Genomic DNA, 21,868 nt, shown 5'->3' on the forward strand with positions numbered 1-21,868 from the left:
GGGACTGGCTAATGAGACCTATCGCTTAATTGCATGTATATGTGCCAGCAATTCAAGTTCCTCCGGGTACTATATACTCCGACTTTTTGTATAAATAACCTGCCTCACATACTCCTACGCCTAAGTAGTTCCCATACGGGCTGTTAATAAATCTGCCCGGGTGATGTTTTCAAGACACAAGGTCGTCATCTTAACCCGGGTGTGCTGTGATGGGCGCAGCACATGTACATGTACAGTGTACCTACATTAGGCATGATGACATACAGTAGTACAGACCTAAAAGGGACTAAGTGTGGCGGAGACCAAACCCCCACACCAAATCATAAGGAAAACAAAACCTAATGTCATCACTGCCTTGGCTTCTGCCTGAAGAGTAAAATATCAATCTTTGTTTCGGAGCTGAACTTACGCCACACTCTTATCTCTAACATTCTAAACCCTGGAGTCTGACTCTTTTCCCTCCTTCACCCTCACACGTGGCTGACGCCAACCCCACCATCAGCGGCCCGAGTCAGCCGCCCTCGTCATAATCCACGGTTCACATCCTCCTCACAAGGCACTTTCATAAACAAACAACCCCCGGTCAAATCTGCCTCATTCCACATCCCTGGCAACATGTCTCGCTACGAGGATTATCGCTCGTCATCGGGCACTCTCGACTCTCGCGATCGATATGACAGGTACTCGCGAGGACCACCAGTAATGGAACGTGAACGAGCCCGCTCTCGACCCCGCCGCATGGAAGATGAACGCTTCGAATTCAGATTTGAAGAAGAAGACCGTTACGGTCCACCTGCACGCGCCCCGGGCCGCCACTATGAAGACGAGCACCTGGTTCACACATCCGGAGCACTAGTGGCGCCTGACCGTCGCCGTCGCCGAGACGCGAGTCCATCCATTGCTCCGCCACGTTTAATTAGGCGACAATCGTCTCTTGATACCTTCGATCGCATTCCCAGACGCAAGATGGAGCCTGCACCTAGGGCTCCGAGGGTGCCTCAGCCACCACTGCATCGGCCCGCACCGGGTCGCTATCGGGAGCGAGAGGTTTATGAGGATATTCGTATCGCTGAGCCAGACTACTATGGTGACGAGGAGTTCCGCGAGTTCAAGGAGAGAGATAGTCATCGCAGACGTTCCGGTAGTATGGCTAGACGCAGGCATGAGGAGAAGCCTTATCCGCGGAAAGGCAAGACGCGTATTCCGCGGAAGTTTGTGCATATTCATGCGATTTTGGATTTGGGATATCCTTTCAAGGAGGAGGTATGTTCTTCTTCTTATTTTTGGGCTGGTTTCGGATGCTGATTGTTCATTAGGAGGATACCATTATCATCCAGAAGGCTCTGTCGAAGGAGCAGATCGATGAAGTGATTACTCTCAGTAGACAATTTAGAAGACCTATGCTCGAGGAGAGTGGGTGAACCGTCTTGTTGTTGATCGTGAAGAGCACGCGTATTGACACTCTTTAGCTGAATACCTGGAAATTCAACGGCCACGCGAGCGAGTTACAACGGAGCATCTACTGCTTGAATCTCATCACTCACCCCGCGCTAGCCATGAGACATTCATTGTCGAGGCACCCTCTCACCCCCGGGAATATGAGTATGAGTATGAAGAAGTGGTTGAACGGCCAGTCGATAGAACACGCCTGCGGACCGTCTCCCGGCCACGATCTGTATCGGTGTCTGCTCCCGTCCAATACATTGAGCCTCGATCTAGCTATGTCGAAGAGCGCATTGAGCCTCGGGCTAGCTATGTTGAAGAGCGCATTGAGGCTAGGCCTCGCGACTCTGGTGGGTTGGTTGTAGTGCGGCCCCGTCACAGTGACCATGATGTATCGGACTACATCGATGATCTAGAAGAAGAGACGAGGTTGTTACGTTTGGAGCGACAGGGCGGCGGTATCGAGATCACGCGACAGCGCGAGACGGATATCATTGACAGTAGGGGCAATGAGGAGGAGATAATCGAGACTCGCCGGCAGGAACGCAGAGGTAAGTCCACAGGCTCTAATCTAGCTTTGTCTTGCAATGCTAACATTTATTTCTAGAACCTAGTTCGAGGATAATGCGTGCCATGATGGCGACCTTAACTTAAATGAGATCACATTTCTTAGGAGAAGACGAGATATGATTTACGGACTAACGAGGCCATTTTTTTCTTTACTTTCTTTTTTTCTCTTTTATAACCTTCTCTCGGTGTATTTTTTTTCATTATCAATTTCATCTAAACTACTATCAAGGTGACTCGATGTAGCTCGATTGGATGAAGAAACCGTGGCTGGTGCGGTGTGGGGCGGTGCAGCGCCGCGGGATAAACCATCGCACCTTCTCGTAGCTGTTCATCCATTCATCTCACCCTATTTCACTTACTTTTCCCACCTTCGCTTCCTCATATTCTACAATCATGGATCGAATGCAGGCATTCGGTAAGAACTTCAGGTGAGTGTTCAGTTCTACCTTCGTCTCTCAGGGGATCATCCAAAATAAAAACCACGTACCCTCCGTTCCAGGCCCCAATAGTTACTAACATCGGGTTGTCTTTGTTTTGACGATTAGCGCGAACTTCACGCCTTTTGCGCAGCGCACCCAGCAGATGATCAAGGAGCAGCTTGGTCAGGCTGAGGACAAGACCCAACTCCCCGATGAGTACATCGAGCTCGAGAAGCGCGTCGATGCGCTTAAGCTGGTTCACCAGAAGCTGTTGCAGGTGACGTGAGTGTTTACCTTTGAAGAAGTCGCATACGTGATTGACGACTGACCGGTGCGGGGACGATGATCCCCTCCTCACAATAGCTCCCAATACTCCAACGAGGCCTATGACTACCCTCCCAACATCCGCGAGTCCTTCAACGACCTTGGTCGGACCATCAACGAGAAAGTTAGCCTTCTGTCGCAGGCCAGCTCCCCCGCTGAGGCCCAGGCTGCCTTGACCGCACCCCCCTCTGCCAAGCCGCAACCCAAAACCTTCAACCATGCGATCGCACGTGCCTCGCTCGCCGGTTCGCAGACCCTTGCGCAGAGCATGGATGGCGAGGACCCGCTCGCCAACGCCCTGGAGAAGTATGCTCTGGCTGAGGAGAAGGTCGGTGAGGCCCGTCTGGCCCAGGACTCTCAGATCCAGTCCCGCTTCCTGGCTGGCTGGAATACCACCCTTAACACCAACTTGATGTTCGCCGCCAAGGCCCGCAAGAACGTTGAGAACGCCCGTCTAACACTTGACTCTGTCAAGGCCAGCAAGAAGGCTGCTGCTCGTGGTGACCTCGACAACCTGAGCGAGGATGCCCGACAGGAGATTGAGCAGGCTGAGGATGAGTTCGTTGGCCAAACAGAGGAGGCCGTTAGCGTGATGAAGAATGTATGTTCTTCCGTCTATGAGGCTATCTTGCTCTGGATGTGGCGATATCCTCTGTTGAAATCCGTTGCTAATTTGGTGCTCTTTTACTGCAGGTCCTTGATACCCCCGAGCCCCTGCGCAACTTGGCCGACTTGATCGCCGCCCAGCTGGAGTTCCACAAGAAAGCCTACGAGATCCTCAGCGAGCTTGCCCCAACTGTGGATGCGCTGCAGGTCGAGCAAGAGGTGAGAAATTCGGGCGATTTCCGATCTGAATCCGTATCTAACTATTTTGCAGGCTAGCTACCGCAAGGCACGTGAAGGCGCATAAGCGTTGTAGTTTTGTTTTTAGTCCCTAAGCTTTCCGCATACTACTGAGTAGTCCGGGTCGCGTCTTTGTATTTACCCCCTTTTTGCTTCAGTGAGATTCTAAGCATGACCAATTTTTTTTACTTGGCTTTGACATGATAGATCGAGAATTCTGCAACCGTGGCACAATATTTTCAGTATCAGTAGTCCAGCCCACTTGTACACCGTAATTGTAGTTGTTTTGGGTGACCGCCCTGGTGGCCTGAGGCAACCCCGCTAGCTCCAGGAGCTCCGAACAACCAGACTACATCTCTCCCATTCAACCCCACGACTACTGTGTTTTGAGGAGGAATACATCAGTGTTCGACGGAATATTACAAAATAAGCTACCGACTACATCTCAATCTTGAACCGCGATCCTGTCGATTCCCCGCTACGAACTCCATCCAAAGTCAAGTGACCACCTTGACCCGATTCCACTCCCTGCGATATTCCCTACAGCATCGACGCAATACCTACTGCCTAGCGCATAATACCAAACCGTCTTGCAGTGTTGCATTGTATTGCGGTTGCAAAGTCCTGAACCATCCACCCAATCTCCGACTCGAATCCGAACGGCGGACCTGAGCCCACTTTCCCAGAAGTTTCATCGACATAAATACCCATCAAAATGGCTAACGGGTACGTTCAGTACCTACCCTATTGGGTAGAGTGCGATGTAGAGGGATCTGGCTTTGCTCCGGTGTTCACGGTGTATCGAGTCAATCGTCATATATCGCATCTGCCCAGTATTGTCGCAGAAAGCAAGCAAGAAAGAAACAAGAACTAATACTTCTTATAGTTGGAGTCTAATCATCGGCTTGGTTGTCGTCGTTGCCATGTGTCTGGCTGCCTGGTTCTTCAGCCCCAAGGGCGATAACCTGACGTGAGTCTTACTTCACGCGGATATTAAACAAACATCAAAACTAATTTGTTGGCTATAGTGTCTGGCGCAGCACCCTTATCCTCTCTTTTATTTCTTGCTACTTGATGTGGGGTACGTATACACCTCATCCAAATCTCAACTGTCCCCGGGAGAATTGTAATCCAAGAACTAACGATACCTACAGCCATCATTTTCATGTCACAGCTGCATCCCCTTATCGCACCAAAGAGATCCGATATCCGTCCTGGACGGGTACCTAATTAAAATGTTTTTATTTCTGTTTCTTCGGCACGTTAGTTCGTGCTATTTCGGGTCCGGGTTTTTTTTTTCTGTGACATATTACATTGGATTTGAGCGTGATCGTTGGATCTTGTCTCTGTATTTCCTGCTGGGTGGGCTTGCCATAGAAGATGGGCATGACATAAATTACCTACTTTCAACTGCTGTCTTGAATATTAGTGGCTGAGTGGCTGATGCGGATGTCTGGAGTTTTGAAACAATATCAAAAGTCTCCACTGAATACTTGTTTTGACCCATGGATGCCAATTGTGGCTTCTGTAGCTTTTCTTCGTTCAAGTATGACTATGGATGTGCCTATCCATCCACTAGATACCCACATATACTATGTAAGCTCCGGTATCTATAGCTACGAAATCAAAATGAGACTTCTGCTCAATAAATCATGACATAACAAGGATTAAATACCTAGCCTAATATGGCCTAGGCAGAATTATCTATACAAGAAGAAGAACCTATCTACCATCAACATTAACCCACCCCCACAGCCCCAAGAATGACCTTCTGCACCGCCCACCTAGCAATCTGACCCGCAACAGCAACAGCAACAGCCCTCAAATACCCACATCCTAGCAGAATATAAAGAGCCTCAATATTACTCAGCAGTACAAGATGTGTATCAACAACACCAAGCGAAAGCAATGAAGATAGGACATCAAACAAGCCCGTAAGATACCTAGTCGGTAAGAATGGTCTTAACGACGACTCCGCAGCCGCAAGCCATTCTTCTAACAACGAAGACGAAGAGTACTCCGCGTCGCGGATAGATGATAGAGCCGCTTTAGCGTTAAGCATGCTTGTTGTGGCTTCTTTCCGCAGGGTACCGTGCGGAGCTGCGCGTACGATTGGAGTTGCGCTATTTTCTGTTCTATTTGCGTTTCCGCTCCCGTCTGAGCCCCAGATTACCAGGAGGATGGGGAATAGTTTTGCGCAGCTGCTTACTAGCAATGCGGTGCTAATTGCAGTCGGGCTTGCGGCTGTTGGTGGGGGAAGTGGTTGGATATTTTGGATTGGGGCTGTTGAAGCGCGGCGGGGGGTGCTGGTCTTGCTGGTGGTGGAAGGGAGATTGAAGTTGTGGATGCGGAGGGGTGTAGACCCTGTGGGGTTAAAGATGGGTCTTGTGGGGAGAGCGCGTCTGAGGGGGCGAGATTTGGAGTAAGTTTCGGCTGCATCGAGGCTTGTGGTTGGGTGTTCAGTGCTTGTGACGAGGGGGATGGTTTGATTGTTGGTGTTGGAGGGCCGGAGGGGAAAGGTGTAGATGTTGTGTCGGCTGCGCTGCCATTGTTATGGGTAACACCGCTGTTGTTCGTTTCTGGTACGCCATATCGACAAGTTTTAGGAACAATTATTGAGGCGACTAGTCGGACTGTGAGGTGGTGCGCGAGAGTGGCCAGGGCGTTTAGAGTGAGGAAGAAGAGGTATTGCACGATAATGGGAGCGCGAGAGATGAATGTTGTCGCTAGGGAGGGATCTTTCTCGAGACGTGCCCAGGTCAAGTAGACATCGAAGAGGAGCAGAAGGACTCCCAGGCGGATAATTGAGCGCTAAAGAGCGTCTGTTAGCTTTGTATCCTGTTATGGGACAGAGCGCTTCTCACGTCAAATCGGTCATCATCGCGACCGAGTCGGTTGAAGAGGAGATGTCGGTAAACCTATTGTGAGAGTTGTCAGTTGTGAGCTTGCGACGTTTGAACAGAACAGAAGCTTTACTTGTGGTTTGATGAGTACTAGGTCAATAAAGATGACGACGAAGTCGTACTCGACGTATTTGTCGGCGAAGCGTTGGCAGCGCGGGCACTGGGTCAATCGCACGCCTTTTCCTTGGGAGCGATCATCGGCGCGACTGTAAGCACTGTACAAGTGCGAGACCGGGTATGAGCACTCTATGCAGATAGGCATCGTGACATGACGCCGTGAAGGAGGAAAGATGATTGCGGGCGGTCAAGTTGATGTCGGGGATTCAGGAGCCAGTTACGCGGGCCGATCTAGACCTGATTGTGATCAACATTGATATCTATCAACGAAAAAAAGATCAGAACATAAACAGAATTTTTTTGGATTCTTGAATCTTATATACTATGTCGTATGACGGTCACTATATACAAGGGATATCTAACGGTCTATATACATCAATCAATCACACTCTTTTTGTCAGCCCAGCTAGGCTGAATGGCTCGACAGACAGCCTCATAATCCTGAAATCGCTGCGTATCTTCCGGAAGCCCAGGAGTCGTCCAGAACATAGTCCAATTACTATCAGACAGCTTCCAGGTGCCAGATGATCGCTCAAAATACCATTTGTTGACCGGGTTGTCCTTGCGACTACGCCAGCAGACTCCATCGGGGAAACAGGTGCGCACCATCGCATTGAACACTACGTCCGCAACACCGCCTGCGCCCTGGCTGCGTTTAAGGACAGCAAATTTGTCCAGATAGGGAACCATGCGTGCGGCGCTTTCTGGACTTCCGTCATCAACGACGCCAGGTGGTGTTTCCCAGGTCAGGATCGCGCCACCTTCGTACTCACCGGCGATGATGAGGCCAGCGATGCGATCATTGACTCGCTCAAGGTAGTTTTGCACATCTAGCTTTCGGTCGAAAGAATCTTCGATGAGATGGACCAGGCGAGGCAGGTCGATCGAGGAGTCGTTGAGCTGCAGTCGTGGCTGGTGCTGAGCCGACCATACCTGCACATGCGGATTCGGGAGAAGGGTGAGAGGCATTCCACGCTTGACAAAGGTTGTATGAGATGTCAGGGGGCTAAGCGCATTAGGTCCTCGGCCATTAATGGGACCACGGCGGCCAGGGGGAAGCGACGAGGAGAGAAGAGGTTTATCGGTGAGAAGGTTGTGGATGAGAGGATTGCGCTGGCGTCGAGTTCCAACGGCCGATAGCTCTGGCGTAGTCTTCTCAGCGGGGCGCGATGAATTGGCGACTTCATATGGGGATGTGATAACGCTTGACGCTGTTGCTGGTAGCAGAGCAAGGGCCTTCTGGGACAAACGAAGATTCTGCAGGTGACCATCAATAATGGGTTTCATGGCGGTGGACCCGGGCAATCGCTCTGATATCTCTGATCCGGGCAAAACCATTTCCTGGGTAGCAAATTGAGAGAAAGGATTGCTATCCAAGACTGAATATGCAGTATCTAGACGGGCGCTAGCTGTTGTGTCAGCCTCTACCTCACAAAGAGAGCTTTGTGTCTGGAGCAGCTCCTTCTCAATATCGTCGAACTCTTGTTCCATGTTGATAAAAACATGGGAGTCCTGGGGGCCTCTAAAGGCAGGTATTCCTCCGAGTGGGTGCAGAAGAATCACCCGGTCCAACGAAACTTCCTTCTGTAAAGCCTCAATTCGCTCTGCAGTGACCGCAGGGTCTTCATCTGGGTCTGGGTAGGTAGAAAGCCCGGCAAATTCTTTAGTCAAAGCGATGACAGCATCATCTGCGGAGACTGGAACGGCTTTTGGGTTTTCCTCGAGGTACGCGACTGGTGTGACAATAACGACATGTCCGTCCCGAAGGGGTGCTAGAAGCCCTTTCCGAGACGACACTCTGGGTTGACTCGGTCCTTCATCGGAGACTGAAAGTGCAGAGTCCAAGCGAAAGGCTTTCGAATCCGGCTGTTCATCAACCGCTGCCGAGAGCCGATTAGCTTGCGCGATGGCGGTTTGTCGCATGGTAGCGCTATCTGCATTGCCGGGGTCAACTACTACGCAGCATGCCATTCCTAGTCGAACAAGTTGCGACAAAGTCCTAGCCACGCCATTTATAACTGAGTCGTCGAGCGATTGCGGTGTAGTGATCTTAATCAGAGCAAGATGTAGTCTCTCAAACGACTCCTGTCCACGTGGGGCTGGGGTTGTGTTTTGCCGGAACACAGGGCTGTCATAAACTGCTCTGGACGCACCATAGAAGGAGCCCAGATTCACTCCAGAAGGCAATGATGACTCTTGTTCCTTGGGAGCTTCATCGGACTTTGGGGAGGGCTTTGGGGGACTGTTCTTAAAACGAGATAAATACTGCTTTGCCTCTCGCTTTGTTGAGGCCGAGTTCAGCAGACTTAGGAAGAATTCCTGTGGAACTCATAATTCAATGGTTAGTATGGTCCTTTGTCACCGAAAAGCAAGCGATCTTACCCGGTCAAGCAGCTTCTCTTTTGCACGGCGCCCAAGCCCCTCGTTGGTTTGGGGGGTACTCGAAAACTCAGCAATCTGGTGGCCGCGCACACAGAGTGACTGGACCGGGGATATCAATGTTGAATCATTGGGGCGAGCGATGTGGTGCTAGTAAACGGTCAGCTTCGTGGCGCACTGATGTTTCGGGTCTCGGGCCCGATATCAACCTTTGCTAGCGAGGTCCGGGGCCAGTTGAGTGCCCGAGAGCTCATTGTGAGGCCGCCAACAACTGGCCGTTTTCAAGGATAGGCAATCTCAAGGCGAGAGGGAAATTATCACAGAAAAAGTAAATGTTGAAGACCGGAAGATGGAGCATGACGCATCCTCGGTTGCGATTCACCGCCTGATGGAGGGATTTAAGGTCTTCAGCCCGACGATAAATTTACCCGGGATCCGGGATCAGTCCATTGGACATGTCCTATATAGCTCGTCAATTTATTGTGCCACGGTCCTCTTTATTTGCATGTTAGCTGCCCAGGTGATCTACCTGTCCCCTGGTCCTTGAGCTTTACCGGAGCCACGGAACAACGACATATTTTGGATTTAATAGTTCGGACCTTTATTTCTACACATCAATCCCAAGGAAATGCTTTTTCCAATTTCCATTTCACGCGGTATGCTATGATATGAAAATTTCAATATACTCAATCAATACTTCATTTGTTTTTCATACAGCCTTAAAAAAAAAAAGAAAGCTTAGTAGATGTCAACTGGTATAGTTCTTTGAATTTGGAAGTCACTAATGCTAGCAGATATGATATAGTCAACTGTTGTACTGGGGATCTTTTTGGTCCTAGAAAAAAAAGAATATTGGCCATTGAATTCTTTGCTCTAACGAACTAGTCTAATTCTCCAGATCTACTAGTCCCCATACTTCATGGAGCAGAGTAGAGCTTGAGGACCTATAAGAATCCGCTCCCCACCATAATGACGCACACTGATTAAACTCACGGTAATATTCGCTACTTTAACGCTTTGTAAATAGTTTGCATTCCTGAAACCTCCAAGTAGAAAATCTCAGCCAGTATATAGATGAAGTAGAAACCGATCGATCCAAAGTCGTAATTTGATTGGAGTCGCCAATACCAAGAGGGAACTTGCTGACAAGGGAGGTAATTGCGGCAGGATCCCGTACTCCTGGGGTTTCTTGTACATCACCCCGCCACTCGTCTCTTCCTCTCTCCCCAATACGATCCTAGGTTCTGTATTGATCTCACGAACGTCTTCTTGTGATCATTTGGGATCTTCTTCGAACCTGTATGTTGAGCCCCCGGATAATGCTTGTCTTTGCCCCCTGCTTCCCATCCCATCCCGCCCGTTGCCCCTCCTTGCGCACACTTGTCGTCGCAAATTCTTATCTGCGGGCGCGACCAGCCACCGATTCATTTTCCTTGAAACCAGAGCGTTTTCCTGGTTTTATAACTCCTTTTGTCTGAAGGATTATTGTTGCTTGCAGAAAAACTAATTCCCACTGGTCTAGATTTGCATCCCCTCGTTCCCCGGCGCCACCGAGCTGGGTCCCCCTGCAACCAGAGGAAAAAAGGAAAAAAACTCCCCAATCGTCCAAGTGCCGCTTATACCCACCAACGAGCACGCCTATTCCATCTGCCACCAGATCCAACTTATCGCTCCACTCAAAGTTCTTCCCGATCTCCTCAATTCACCATGTCTGATCCCAGCGAGCAACCTTCGGAGTCTATGCCCGGCCAGGATAACGGCTTGAAGCCATTGTCGAACGCGGACGACTTGTCGCTCGGCAACCCTAGCAACAGCGAGCTGTCCCGTATCATGAGCCGCGCAGGTATTGCTCTGGCCAATGGGTTCCCGCTGGACGAGGATGACGACGACGAGGAGGAAGTGGAGGGGGACTACGTCGCAGTGGACCAGGAGGAGGACTCCAATGAATTCCCATACTGGTTCCGCCGGCCCCCAACACACCACCGCACAAAGCTTGATGAGCTACACCCGTTCGTTCAGCTTCTTTCCACCTCTAACGTGGAAGACTGTATCGCAGTGGAGAATGCTTTTCCAGAGGCAGAGCGTTGCTCGCGTGACAAGGTAGGGCAGACCAGACCCCTTGCGAATGCATCATCGAGGCCGTGAACCGTGAAGCGTTTAACCACTCGCGGCATAGTTTATCTCTTGCTGCGAATGGTTACTCGAAGTCCCCAATTCGGCACCCTGCATAGATGTGGCTGGACCCTTAGCTAACTGGATCCACTTGTATATATAGTTTATCTACCGCCTCACCAGGTGTCCTGAACTGAGTTTGGGCCTTTTCACCTTGCCTCTCTATGGTGACCAGCCCAAGCCTCGGGCCACTCTTGTTGGACATATCATTGCTACCCGTACCTCGGAGCCGACCGTGACGGATCGATCAATGCGCCTACCCAGTGAGTGGAAGAATGAGCGCTGGTCTTTCGAAGGTGATGAAGCGGTTGGCCATGAAGAGGGTGGTCGCACTATTGCCATCCACTCACTTGCTGTGCTGCCCGAGCACCAGGGCAAGCAGATCGGTAGCACCCTGATGAAGTCGTACATCCACCGGATCCGGGAGGCTCTCATTGCCGATCGGATTGCAATCATCGCCCATGACCACTTGGTTCCCTTCTACGAATCATTTGGCTTCGAGAACCATGGCCCCAGCAAGTGCCAGTTCGGCGGTGGTGGATGGGTGGATCTGGTATGTTAAACACCTCTAATAACCGTTTCCTTGTATATCTTTACTAACGTCTTTGCTCAACAGGTTTTGGAGCTCGGCAATGAGTCTAGCTAAGCCTATGACGACTCTTTTTTTGCATCTAATCCGTGGACTGCGTGGCCAATCCTCCGGTCTGCTTCTTTTCGTCCCATCTTATCCGCTTTCTTGGGTATCTTCCAGGGTCCTTTCTCTCACGCCCCCCGCTACGCACTCATGGTCCGGTCATCGGTTTTGGTCTAAGGGTTGAAAGAAAATGGAGTTATTTGTTTTTTCCTATTTTTCTTTTTTTTCTTTTTTTTTACTGGGATAGGATTGTGGTGGCTAGTCTTTATGAAACTTATGGACGGAAACCCAAGGGACATTCTCCCATCACAAGGGCTTGTGTACCATAGTGGAAATGCGATGTACATGAGTATGACTTTGTTTGATTAAATAGAGAGAGAAACACCAAAAAAAGGTCTCGACATGATAAAAGTCCATAGAAGAAAGTCTCGGTTATCGTATCCAATCCTGGTCCCCGCATTTGCCTACCGCCCGGCAGAAAAATATCCCGACCAAAATTTTCATGGAGAAACAGACTCAAACAATCATTCCACCCTAGAGTCATTACACCACCCAGTTTGACTCCTGTGGCCCATCATGAAGACAACGTGGAAGGATGTGAGTCTACAACATGATCCCTTGGTTTCTGTTCCTCAACTTCGAAGATTCGTTCGCTAATCTATTTTCACCGCTAGATTGCGCCTGTGCCCACTCACCAGGAATTCCTGGATATTGTCCTGAGCCGTACTCAGCGACAACTGCCCACTCAGATCCGTGCCGGTTTCAAGATCAGCCGTATCAGAGGTATTTACTCCTTCTTCCACATCCGATTCCAATCCGGTCAAGTCGCTTTTCGTCGGTGGCGAGCGCAACCAAAAAAAAATTGTTATCGGGGTTATCGATAAAAGCAACATCGCTGATCAAATTTTTTTCGGGCAGGTTTCTACACCCGTAAGGTCAAGTACACCCAGGAGACTTTTGGCGATAAGTTCCAGGCCATTCTCGATGGATTCCCTCGTCTGCAGGACATTCATCCTTTCCGTAAGTTTCTTATCTGGTCAAATTTCAGTCGGGCGGGGTCTAACAGCCTTTAGACAAGGATTTGATGAACACCCTTTATGATGCCGACCACTTCCGCATCGCCCTCGGTCAGGTTTCGACTGCCAAGCATCTTATTGAAACCGTTTCCCGCGATTATGTCCGTCTCATCAAATATGCGCAATCTCTGTTCCAGTGCAAGCAGCTGAAGCGCGCTGCGCTCGGTCGCATGGCCACCATCTGTCGCCGCCTTAAAGACCCGCTTGTCTACCTCGAGCAGGTTCGCCAACATTTGGGTCGTTTGCCCTCAATTGACCCCAACACCCGCACTCTCCTGATCTGCGGTTACCCCAATGTTGGAAAGTCCAGCTTCTTGAAGAACATCACCCGCGCCGATGTCGATGTCCAGCCCTACGCTTTCACCACCAAGTCTCTGTTCGTCGGTCACTTCGACTACAAGTACCTGCGCTTCCAGGCCATCGATACCCCCGGTATTCTCGACCACCCTCTGGAGGAGATGAACACCATTGAGATGCAGTCTATCACCGCTGTTGCTCACTTGCGCTCCGCCATCCTGTACTTCATGGATCTTTCCGAGCAGTGCGGTTACTCCGTTCAGGACCAGATCAAGCTTTACCACAGCATCAAGCCCCTGTTCGCCAACAAGATTGTGTACATTATCATCAACAAGATTGATGTCCGCCGTCCCGAGGACCTGGACCCCGAGGAGCAGGCCCAGCTGCAGGAGATCCTCAAGTCTGGAGATGTTGAGATGCTCCAGGCTTCTTGCACCACCACTGAGGGTGTTTCCGCCGTCAAGAACGCCGCCTGCGACAAGCTGCTTGCCGAGCGTGTCTCCCAGAAGCTCAAGTCCGGCTCCAACACCGCCGGTACCCCCGGTGGCCGTCTGGGCGACGTCCTGGCGCGTATTCACGTTGCCCAGCCCATGGGTGGTGTGCGCGAGACCTTCATTCCCGAGGCTGTCAAGGAACTCAAGAAATACGACAAGAACGACCCCAACCGCCCGAGACTCGAGCGCGACCTGGAGGAGGAGAACGGTGGTGCTGGTGTTTACAGCTTCGATATGCAGCGCGATTACACATTGGCCAACAAGGACTGGAATCACGACAAGATTCCCGAGGTGTGGAACGGCAAGAACATTTACGACTTCGTGGACCCCGATATCGAGAAGAAGCTGGCTGCTTTGGAGGAGGAGGAAGAGAAGCTCGAGGCGGATGGATACTACGAATCCGACGAGAGTGTCGAGGATGCCGAGGATGCCGATACCCGCATGAAGGCGGATCTTATCCGCGAGAAGCGTGTGCTTATGCGTAACGACGCCAAGATGCGCAAGTCCCTCAAGAACCGCGCGCAAATTCCCCGCAGCGCCAAGGCCAAGAAGCTTTCTCAGCTCGAGCATGGTCTCGACTCCGCTGGTTACGATGTCAATGCTGCTGGTGACCGTGCCCGCTCCCAGAGCGTGGTTCGCGGACGTCCTCTCAGCCGTCCTGACGCCGGTGCAGATGATGCTATGGACCTGGATGATCCCAAGCAGGCCATTGCTCGTGCTAAGAGCCGTGCCCGTAGCCAGGCTGCTACTGATCGTCGTAACGACGGTGTTACTGACGAGGTGGCTCGTACCAAGGCTGACCGTCTGTTCAAGCTGGGACAGAAGAAGATGAACCGCATGGCCCGCCAGGGTGAGGCCGATCGTCACACCACCGCCTCTCTTCCCAAGCACTTGGTATGTTTTCCTTTTATCCATTTTAGTTTATTGCATGATTCTAACAACGATTACAGTTCACCGGAAAGCACAGTTTCTCCAACCAGCGCCGTTAAGGCTCTACATCCCCAGCCTCTACAGGCTTCCGAAACGAGACCCATTCATAATCATCGTCGATTGGTTTCTTTACCGGGTGCACCATGGTGTCGGGCGTTTAAATTTGTTTCTTCCCATATTTCCTGTTTGCTTATTCTCTTTTCCTTTTTGTTAGATGAGAAGATTTACCCTGTTCATTTGACGGGAATCCCATCTTCCACTTGCGGATGAACAGCTTTACGATTTGTGGGGGTTGTTCTCCCAGTCAATAGGACCAAAAGTTCTTGACGCGATGATGTTGCATATACCAAATACAGATGAGGCCTTATATTTTGGTTACGAGTGAAGCTTGAATATCTAGATATTTTGCGGCGTAGAGCTTTAGACATCGTTGCTTAACATGAGCGGCCTACAGGACTGCCCAGGTGGTCCTTGATAGTCGAGGAATTCAGATATGCCCCAGACCATATCTGCATTAGACTAGATACCGACAGCTTTCAATGAACTCTGGAACTACGGCTCAGCTTGCTTCCTACTGGTACCTTTCAGCTCTTGTCTGGTATGCCGTATTCTTGGAGGCAGATATCCATGGGAATTGGTCTTCATATATGTGGGCTCGGGTAGGCCGAAGCTTGAGCATTATATTACAAGGATAGAAGTGGTAGCCCTATTGGAAGCATAATGAAGTCAACGGTAATGAATACAGCATATAATACTCTGTGGATATGGAATTTGTCTGGTTCTTTTCATATAAGTTCTACGCATTTTTTCATTAGTTCTAATCTAGGTGTAAGCGGTAGGCCAAAGTTGAACAGATGTTCACCTTCGACTGATAGATTACGGCTCAGCCCGTGTGTTGCCCATGCGTTGACTTGGATGAACCTCGGAAAGACCTGGAAAGACAAACCAAATATGGGCGGAGGAAACCTGTAGTGGACTTTGATTGGATATAGCACCATGTCTGCCCAAGTCGGGCAGACATTGCCCAACCTGTGCGTTGACATGGATGAATGACAAGCCAAATATGGCTAAGGGCAGCCTATAAAATAATATTCAATTGGATGCCGGTCAACCTCGTGTCTTTTTCAAGCCAGGCAGCGGCGGTTGCACTGCCTGGTCTGGATCATGGCTCAGCAGAGCCTTGATTTCATATATATATGGTTATTTCACATGTTATCTCACATTAAATGGAGCTAAAAATTAGAAGCAGCATCCTTTCATGATTTTTCATTGGTCAGCATGCAGGTCGTCTTTTCATAAGAGTCCATCGCGTGTCCAGCTATGTATGAGGCCGAAAACTGCCTGTTGTTGTAGTTTGGTTCTGTTTCTGGTTGATTATGTTGTTATTGTCCCCACCACAGCAAAATGAGATGGCTGAGAACCTGGTGATAAACAGGGTGGATTTTGTCATTTGTACGATGTATCGGGACTAGTCGGTAGATGCCTAGTCGGTAGATGCCTAGCGAGCGCCAACTATATAGCGTGACTTCCAAGGTTGATGTCACTCCTGTCCTGTGGTGAAAACAAAGCATTCACCCTGGGCACCTATCACTAATCTCACCAAGTCCTCCAAAATGCTTGTCCTCCTAATACTAGCAATCTTTGCTTTCGCGCATCAAGTCGTTGGTACCGGCGATTTCTCGACTCTTCCGGAACAGCTTTTTCTGGATATTGGAATCCACGAAATCGTTGACAACACCACAAGAGACGGCGAGCTCCTTGAACCATGGGCCAGCGACTATGTTGATTCAACTCGCCAGAAAAGATACGGAGACGCTATCTGGGCACGCTACCACATGTACGGAGAGGTGGAAGACGGGCTTGTCGGGTGGGCAGACAATTTGACTGTGCTTGGTGTGATCGAGGAAGATGCGATCGGGTACAGGGTGGGTCACCCTGACCTTTACGCCGAGGCTCTGTCTTTCTATGCGGAAACCAGCAGCGAAGATAGTCATGCTACCGACGTGCTGGATATGCTTCAACGTATTGGTCAGGAGGATGCTATCGAGCTTGAGAAACGATCTACCGAGCTTGAGAAGCACAAGCAATACTTTACCGGCTGCCCATGTGCAGTATAGCTAGTCTTGTGTATGAGATTTGGCCTAGCCGGAAGAGTCGGGATGCTCAGGATGAATAGTAAGAATCCCTGAATGCTGACTCAAGGAAGCCAGAGAGAAATATTGGGCATGACAAAGCCAATCCCGGGAGACTGTTCATAATCAGAAAATTATACTTGTTTTTGGAAGTGAGCCTGGAATTGGTAGTTGCTCAGGGTTTAGTCCTGAAAACTAATAAGAGGAATTTAAGTCTGTCTTTTGTGGCTGAGTACATAAATCGATTGATTTGCAGCCGCGGAGTATACCAGAGTCACTGATGCTAAGAAACCTCTTTAGCCTGGTTTGGCGCCGCCAGGGCTCTTGAACCCGCCTCTTTCATCTAATCACATCGCTAAAATTGGCTAGCTTCTAAGCGGAGATCCAGCCCACTCCTTCACCTCTTGAACTAAAGCTTGAGCCGCATCATCTGTAGAAAGATGCGCTCGAATTTGTAACAATACTGTCCTAGAGAGACCATGTACAAACCAATTCCCACGGGTTTCGGCTTGTCTAACCAGAATGGCGGCCCAGTAGGCTAACACAACAAGTGCGGCTGAATTTTGGTGCGAGACCATGCGGTTGAAATAATCTGGTGTCTTGATCAGCCACGCGGCCATACACTGCCACGCTCCTGACAACCCATCAGATTCAAGACTGCTAATATAGCATTTGTGCAATGTCCCAATGGCAAGTAAAACGGCGGGGGCATCTTGCTCGTGATCTGGTTTTCCGAATATTTCTGCCATGCGATACGGAAGCATATCAATATGATTGAGCAGCATAGTCCTTGAATACTCGCTTTCTAAGGAGCCATTCTTATCCAAGGCTCTCTGAGAATCCCCAAATCTGCTCTGCTCTATGCATGAAGAAGTTGCCGATTCAGGAGATACAGTACTTCGAATGTCTCGGAGAATAGACTGTAGCTGAGAAAGATTGGCAGTACCCTGGGTAGTCTCTTGGCTCATACTGAATCCATTCAATGTCCATCTTGTGCAGTTTAGGATGCTTCCAATTTGTTTTCCTGCCTTGCTTTCTTTCTGGAAAGCCTCGGTGGCCCTTATATTCTTATCATCGTTGATCATCATGTTGAACCCGGCAAAGAACTCGGAATGGAGCTTTCTCGCTCGCTCACAGTGATTTCTTCGTGCTGTTATCTCATCATCGAGCGTGGCTAAATGGTACGCAGAAATTGCCAGTATTCCACACATCATCCATCGTCGTTGTAGAGCCAGTGGAATAATCTCCTTCTCCCAGTATTGTGACGCCGACAAAGAACCATCGCCACCAGGAAGTGACAGTTTCGTTGCAGTGATAAAGTGATGAAAGTATGTCAATGTTTCTAGGTCCACCGCAGGATAAGACTCGGAATTTGGCAGTGTAGACTGTGCTGGTGATGGCGCTGCGTTCAATCTGGGGCTCTCTCTACCATATCCACTCTCGGTTTTGGAAAGCTGTGACTCTGCACTACTTTCTGTCACCGAAACCTCGAAATATCTAAGTTTCGTACCGCGGAAGAATGTCTGAAGCTTGACTGGGCGTGCAAGAGAGGAAAAATCATTCGATTCATGGACACCATGAGCATCGCTCCAGTGACGCCTCATGCGTTTAGAGCTGGCACATAGATGTCTACATCCAGTCACAGAACAGCAATGTCCAGACATTACAGGTAGGGCATCAATCCGTACTGTATCCGCGGTGAGCAGGATAAGATCATCCGGATCAACGATGTCAAGGTTGTTAATGGTGGACAGCAAGCGCTGCCTTTCTTCACGGTAGATTTTGTGGCGGAGCAAATGGCTGTTCAGTGCATTTTTTTGAATGGCGTAGTGGCAATCTCGGCAGATTAGCACCCTGTACCTCGCATTGTACTCGAGCAGATCGTGGGGACCCAGTCGCATAGTGGCTGGCGATTGTTCATCGCTCAAGTTGAAGGATGGCCAGACATCGGAAGATTGCGAATAACATGCTGACGTACTGATAATGTGGGGGCCAAATAGTTGCCACGGTATTCAACATTCATCCTCGGCATCCTCCTTGTGTCAATATACTAATGGAACATCGAGAGGTCTTCGTTCAGTTGGATAATTTAGTACGGCATTAACTCGGATTGAACGTAGAACGGCATATGTGGTTCCGTACGGGAACGGCATGTGCGGTTTTCAAAGGCTCTGGTCTCGGCCTAAGATAATCCCGACAACAGTTGTATATTTTGTTGGTAATAAGTATTCACTATCCAGATGCTTTGAAATAATGATTCTAATTTGAAATCAATCGCTTGTTTGGCCGGTGGCTACAATGCCAGTTCTTGGCTGCTGTGATCAGATATATATCGGCGGGTTCTGTGCAGATGGCTTTACTTTTGAATAAGCATCAACTATAGGAATCGATCAAACGTCTTCCAAAGGTTCATCTGTATTGCATTAATTTTGTCGTCTTCCGGCTCAGACCAAGATCTCTCCGCTTGTATCTTCCATCGAAATGTCTGTACCTCAAAATCAAGCTGCATGGCTCGTCAAAGCCGGCTTTCCCCTAGAGATCGGAGATGCCCCATTGCCCACAGCTGGCCCAGGTGAGCTGGTCATTAAGAATGCTGCCATCGCCATCAACCCTCTCGACTGCCACATGCAAGACTCTGGTGTCTTTATTCAGCAATGGCCTGCCATTTTAGGCTGCGATGTCGCCGGTGAGGTGTATGAAGTAGGAAAAGATGTGGAAAGGTTTAAGGGAGGAGATCGTGTTATTGGGTATGTTGCTTGCTCTCGATTAAAGTATCCCGACCTCACTAATGTTACCTCTATTATATAGGCATGCCATCAGTTTGACTAGTGGTCTCCCTCAGGATGGCGCGTTCGCTTTGTATACGGTGATTCCTGCAGATAAAGCGGCCATACTGCCCAATGAAATCTCCTTCACGAATGGCGTCATCGTGCCGTTCGCGTTGGAGGCGGCCGTTTGCGCACTTTCCCTCAAGGAACCCGGTGTCGCCATGCCCGGTGTTGCTACACCAGCCCTGGGCCTTCCATACCCCTCGTTGGAGGGTGTGCCGTCTACAGGCAGGACACTTGTCGTATATGGTGGCTCATCTTCTGTCGGCTCGATGACGATCCAGATTGCCACGGCAGCCGGTGTCCATGTTATCGCTATCTCTGGTGCGCACAATTTTGACTTCAGCAAACGATGCGGAGCAGCTCGAGTCTTCGATCACAAGGATGCTTTACTTGCGGGAAAGGTCATCGAAGCAGTTCGAGATAAAAGCAGTGAGTTTATTGGCATCTTCGATGCCATAGCTACCCCCGAGACTTATGCCAATGACATCACAATTCTTGGGCAGCTGGGTGGAGGGCATCTAGCTTGTGTGCACCCTCCTCCTCCCAGTACTGATCTCCCTGCAAATGTTAGCGCTGGTATGATCTTCGCTGTCAACGATGTTGTGAAGCCTGTCTGGAAAGACTATGTCACGCCTGCGTTGCAATATGGGAAGCTCCAGTGCGTCCCACGCCCGTTCGTCGTTGGCAAAGGGTTGGAGCATATTCAATCTGCATTGGATAAAATCAAGGCGGGAGTCAGTGCCACGAAGCTGGTGGTCGAACTGTAGAGGTAAGATAGAGATGTTGGCAGATGCTAGCGGTGTTGGATACGGCGATGGATGCATCCATCAAGAACTGGAATTTCGGGTTGCTCTGAACTGTTCAATGAATGGAAATATCACATGACTATGTCTTTTGGAAAGCGGCAATGCTGTCAGTCAGTATTTAGTGAATTAGTTAATTTTAGTTTAGTAACCAACAGAGATGACAGCTTTGTCAAAGTGGGTGAACAGTGCTTCTCAATCAGCCTACTGTACCTCAGCGAAGGCTGCAAGTATAGCGTAAGCAATTAGCAGCCAGTCACAGTGATCCTGACTCTTGGCACCTTAGATAGGAAAGCCCCACCTATGAGAGGAAATATGCTGCGCAGTACACTCTATGGAGACCTGGAGTACGGAGTACGGGGTACCTACTGCCTGTAGCACAGATCAAGCTACCCCATCTTGACACGTACGGGTACATGAGTCGTGCCACCTTGTTTGGTTGTATGACCCCGGTAACTGCGAGCTGCTCGAGAGAAAACAAGGAACGTCTTGTCTCTTCTGGTGAGGCCACCTTGCCCATGGATGAAATCTATAAAAATTGTCTTGGATACACTGACTTTCTTGACATCCAAACTACTTCTCGGCTCCAAGATGTGAGGTCATTGCGGGGATTTGAGTCTACACTGATTAACATCACAACCATCAACTCCGTACTCCAGATGTTGTACATGATGACCTGGCATGAAGCGGAGCCCCGTTTCTTGTTGGAGGTGAGCGGGTGCTACGTCGTACGGTTGGGATTGTCTTGAATATTGCCGTATTGGGATATAGATTATGGAGTCGGACCAAAACATTCGGACCGCGGAATTAGCAAAATTAATCTTTTGGTTGTACTCTGGCCACGTAGATTAGATGCATCTAGATTTTTGTTACCTGTTTTTTCCAATGTGGAATTTGGACTCGCATTGTTATCCTTCCCAGTCATAAGTGTACTTGTGTTGTATGTGATTGCGTGTGATGCATATCGGCGACCACCCGACCACTAATTTCCCGTCTACATCTCCTGCAACATTCGGAGAATCTTGAGAGGAAATGGAGAATGAGCAAATAACCATCGAAGATTGCCAGAGTGAACGCGATTGGACGTCTGTAGACCCGTGTCGAGCCTCGTGTGGTTTAGGAAGGAGCGTTTGAACAGGTCCCACCGAGCCCCTTTTCTCAATTTTAGATTTTTCACATGTCTGATGTGGCCTGACCCCAAATTTTACCTAGCTTGTTCACCGTAGATCACCGAAGGGGTCTTAGTTTCCGTGGGTCTGTGAAAATTGAGACGAGGATTCCGTCAAAGACCCACTCTAAAGACGATCCCGTACTCGACTCGGGATGCCGAGAATGCAGAGTTTGCAGTGCCGAATTCTATTCCGTTTGCGAGTGGGAGATGGACGTATTGGGAATTGAGATTGATTATGAGGTACTATGAGATAATAAGACTTACATAGCTCGTATGTATTAACAAAGGCACCATATTCGAGACATGCAGATGTGATTGCATGCTCATGCA

At 49.6% G+C, this 21,868-nt stretch overlaps 10 protein-coding genes across 10 annotated transcripts; 7 read left to right on the forward strand and 3 right to left on the reverse strand.

Moving 5' to 3' along the window:
- Nucleotides 1-615: 615 nt before the first annotated feature.
- Nucleotides 616-2,097, forward strand: N7503_010120 (uncharacterized protein; the record flags this gene model as incomplete). Its single annotated transcript, XM_057069666.1, has 4 exons — nucleotides 616-1,263; nucleotides 1,317-1,413; nucleotides 1,470-1,994; nucleotides 2,051-2,097. The coding sequence occupies 4 exons, from the start codon at nucleotides 616-618 to the stop codon at nucleotides 2,095-2,097; spliced, it is 1,317 nt and encodes a 438-aa protein (XP_056916277.1).
- A 309-nt stretch (nucleotides 2,098-2,406) lies between these two features.
- N7503_010121 (BAR domain-containing protein) lies at nucleotides 2,407-3,666 on the forward strand (the record flags this gene model as incomplete). Its single annotated transcript, XM_057069667.1, has 5 exons — nucleotides 2,407-2,441; nucleotides 2,559-2,714; nucleotides 2,796-3,357; nucleotides 3,450-3,581; nucleotides 3,634-3,666. 5 exons carry the CDS (start codon nucleotides 2,407-2,409, stop codon nucleotides 3,664-3,666), a joined length of 918 nt encoding a protein of 305 aa, XP_056916278.1.
- A 648-nt stretch (nucleotides 3,667-4,314) lies between these two features.
- Nucleotides 4,315-4,833, forward strand: N7503_010122 (V-type proton ATPase subunit e; the record flags this gene model as incomplete). Its single annotated transcript, XM_057069668.1, has 4 exons — nucleotides 4,315-4,325; nucleotides 4,486-4,569; nucleotides 4,628-4,680; nucleotides 4,754-4,833. 4 exons carry the CDS (start codon nucleotides 4,315-4,317, stop codon nucleotides 4,831-4,833), a joined length of 228 nt encoding a protein of 75 aa, XP_056916279.1.
- A 504-nt stretch (nucleotides 4,834-5,337) lies between these two features.
- On the reverse strand, nucleotides 5,338-6,764 carry N7503_010123 (sterol homeostasis protein ARV1; the record flags this gene model as incomplete). Its single annotated transcript, XM_057069669.1, has 4 exons — nucleotides 5,338-5,722; nucleotides 5,809-6,410; nucleotides 6,464-6,517; nucleotides 6,576-6,764. The coding sequence occupies 4 exons, from the start codon at nucleotides 6,762-6,764 to the stop codon at nucleotides 5,338-5,340; spliced, it is 1,230 nt and encodes a 409-aa protein (XP_056916280.1).
- A 230-nt stretch (nucleotides 6,765-6,994) lies between these two features.
- arg2 (acetyl-CoA:L-glutamate N-acetyltransferase) lies at nucleotides 6,995-9,252 on the reverse strand (the record flags this gene model as incomplete). Its single annotated transcript, XM_057069670.1, has 3 exons — nucleotides 6,995-8,938; nucleotides 9,002-9,148; nucleotides 9,208-9,252. The coding sequence occupies 3 exons, from the start codon at nucleotides 9,250-9,252 to the stop codon at nucleotides 6,995-6,997; spliced, it is 2,136 nt and encodes a 711-aa protein (XP_056916281.1).
- Nucleotides 9,253-10,705: 1,453 nt separating this feature from the next.
- N7503_010125 (polyamine acetyltransferase) lies at nucleotides 10,706-11,816 on the forward strand (the record flags this gene model as incomplete). The annotated part of the gene is made up of 3 exons (XM_057069671.1): nucleotides 10,706-11,098; nucleotides 11,274-11,723; nucleotides 11,787-11,816. The coding sequence occupies 3 exons, from the start codon at nucleotides 10,706-10,708 to the stop codon at nucleotides 11,814-11,816; spliced, it is 873 nt and encodes a 290-aa protein (XP_056916282.1).
- Nucleotides 11,817-12,337: 521 nt separating this feature from the next.
- N7503_010126 (putative GTPase NOG1) lies at nucleotides 12,338-14,972 on the forward strand. Its single transcript, XM_057069672.1, has 5 exons — nucleotides 12,338-12,401; nucleotides 12,479-12,587; nucleotides 12,723-12,824; nucleotides 12,878-14,565; nucleotides 14,622-14,972. Exons 1-5 carry the CDS (start codon nucleotides 12,381-12,383, stop codon nucleotides 14,658-14,660), a joined length of 1,959 nt encoding a protein of 652 aa, XP_056916283.1. The 5' UTR covers nucleotides 12,338-12,380; the 3' UTR covers nucleotides 14,661-14,972.
- A 1,242-nt stretch (nucleotides 14,973-16,214) lies between these two features.
- N7503_010127 (uncharacterized protein) lies at nucleotides 16,215-16,718 on the forward strand (the record flags this gene model as incomplete). The annotated part of the gene is made up of 1 exon (XM_057069673.1): nucleotides 16,215-16,718. One exon carries the CDS (start codon nucleotides 16,215-16,217, stop codon nucleotides 16,716-16,718), a length of 504 nt encoding a protein of 167 aa, XP_056916284.1.
- A 380-nt stretch (nucleotides 16,719-17,098) lies between these two features.
- Nucleotides 17,099-18,634, reverse strand: N7503_010128 (uncharacterized protein; the record flags this gene model as incomplete). The annotated part of the gene is made up of 1 exon (XM_057069674.1): nucleotides 17,099-18,634. One exon carries the CDS (start codon nucleotides 18,632-18,634, stop codon nucleotides 17,099-17,101), a length of 1,536 nt encoding a protein of 511 aa, XP_056916285.1.
- A 580-nt stretch (nucleotides 18,635-19,214) lies between these two features.
- Nucleotides 19,215-20,331, forward strand: N7503_010129 (zinc-binding alcohol dehydrogenase family protein; the record flags this gene model as incomplete). The annotated part of the gene is made up of 2 exons (XM_057069675.1): nucleotides 19,215-19,480; nucleotides 19,542-20,331. The coding sequence occupies 2 exons, from the start codon at nucleotides 19,215-19,217 to the stop codon at nucleotides 20,329-20,331; spliced, it is 1,056 nt and encodes a 351-aa protein (XP_056916286.1).
- Nucleotides 20,332-21,868: the final 1,537 nt, after the last annotated feature.

Source organism: Penicillium pulvis, assembly GCF_028828015.1.
Source record: "Penicillium pulvis strain IBT 33274 chromosome Unknown scaffold_8_segment0_segment0, whole genome shotgun sequence".
NCBI lineage: Eukaryota > Fungi > Ascomycota > Eurotiomycetes > Eurotiales > Aspergillaceae > Penicillium > Penicillium pulvis.

Bases quoted from the DNA above. Each gene is read 5' to 3' on its own strand.
- N7503_010126 (XM_057069672.1), top strand. From the start codon at position 12,381: ATGAAGACAACGTGGAAGGAT. The intron at 12,588-12,722 runs GTATTTACTCCT...TTTTTCGGGCAG, and splicing joins CAAGATCAGCCGTATCAGAG to GTTTCTACACCCGTAAGGTC. The intron at 12,825-12,877 runs GTAAGTTTCTTA...AACAGCCTTTAG, and splicing joins GCAGGACATTCATCCTTTCC to ACAAGGATTTGATGAACACC.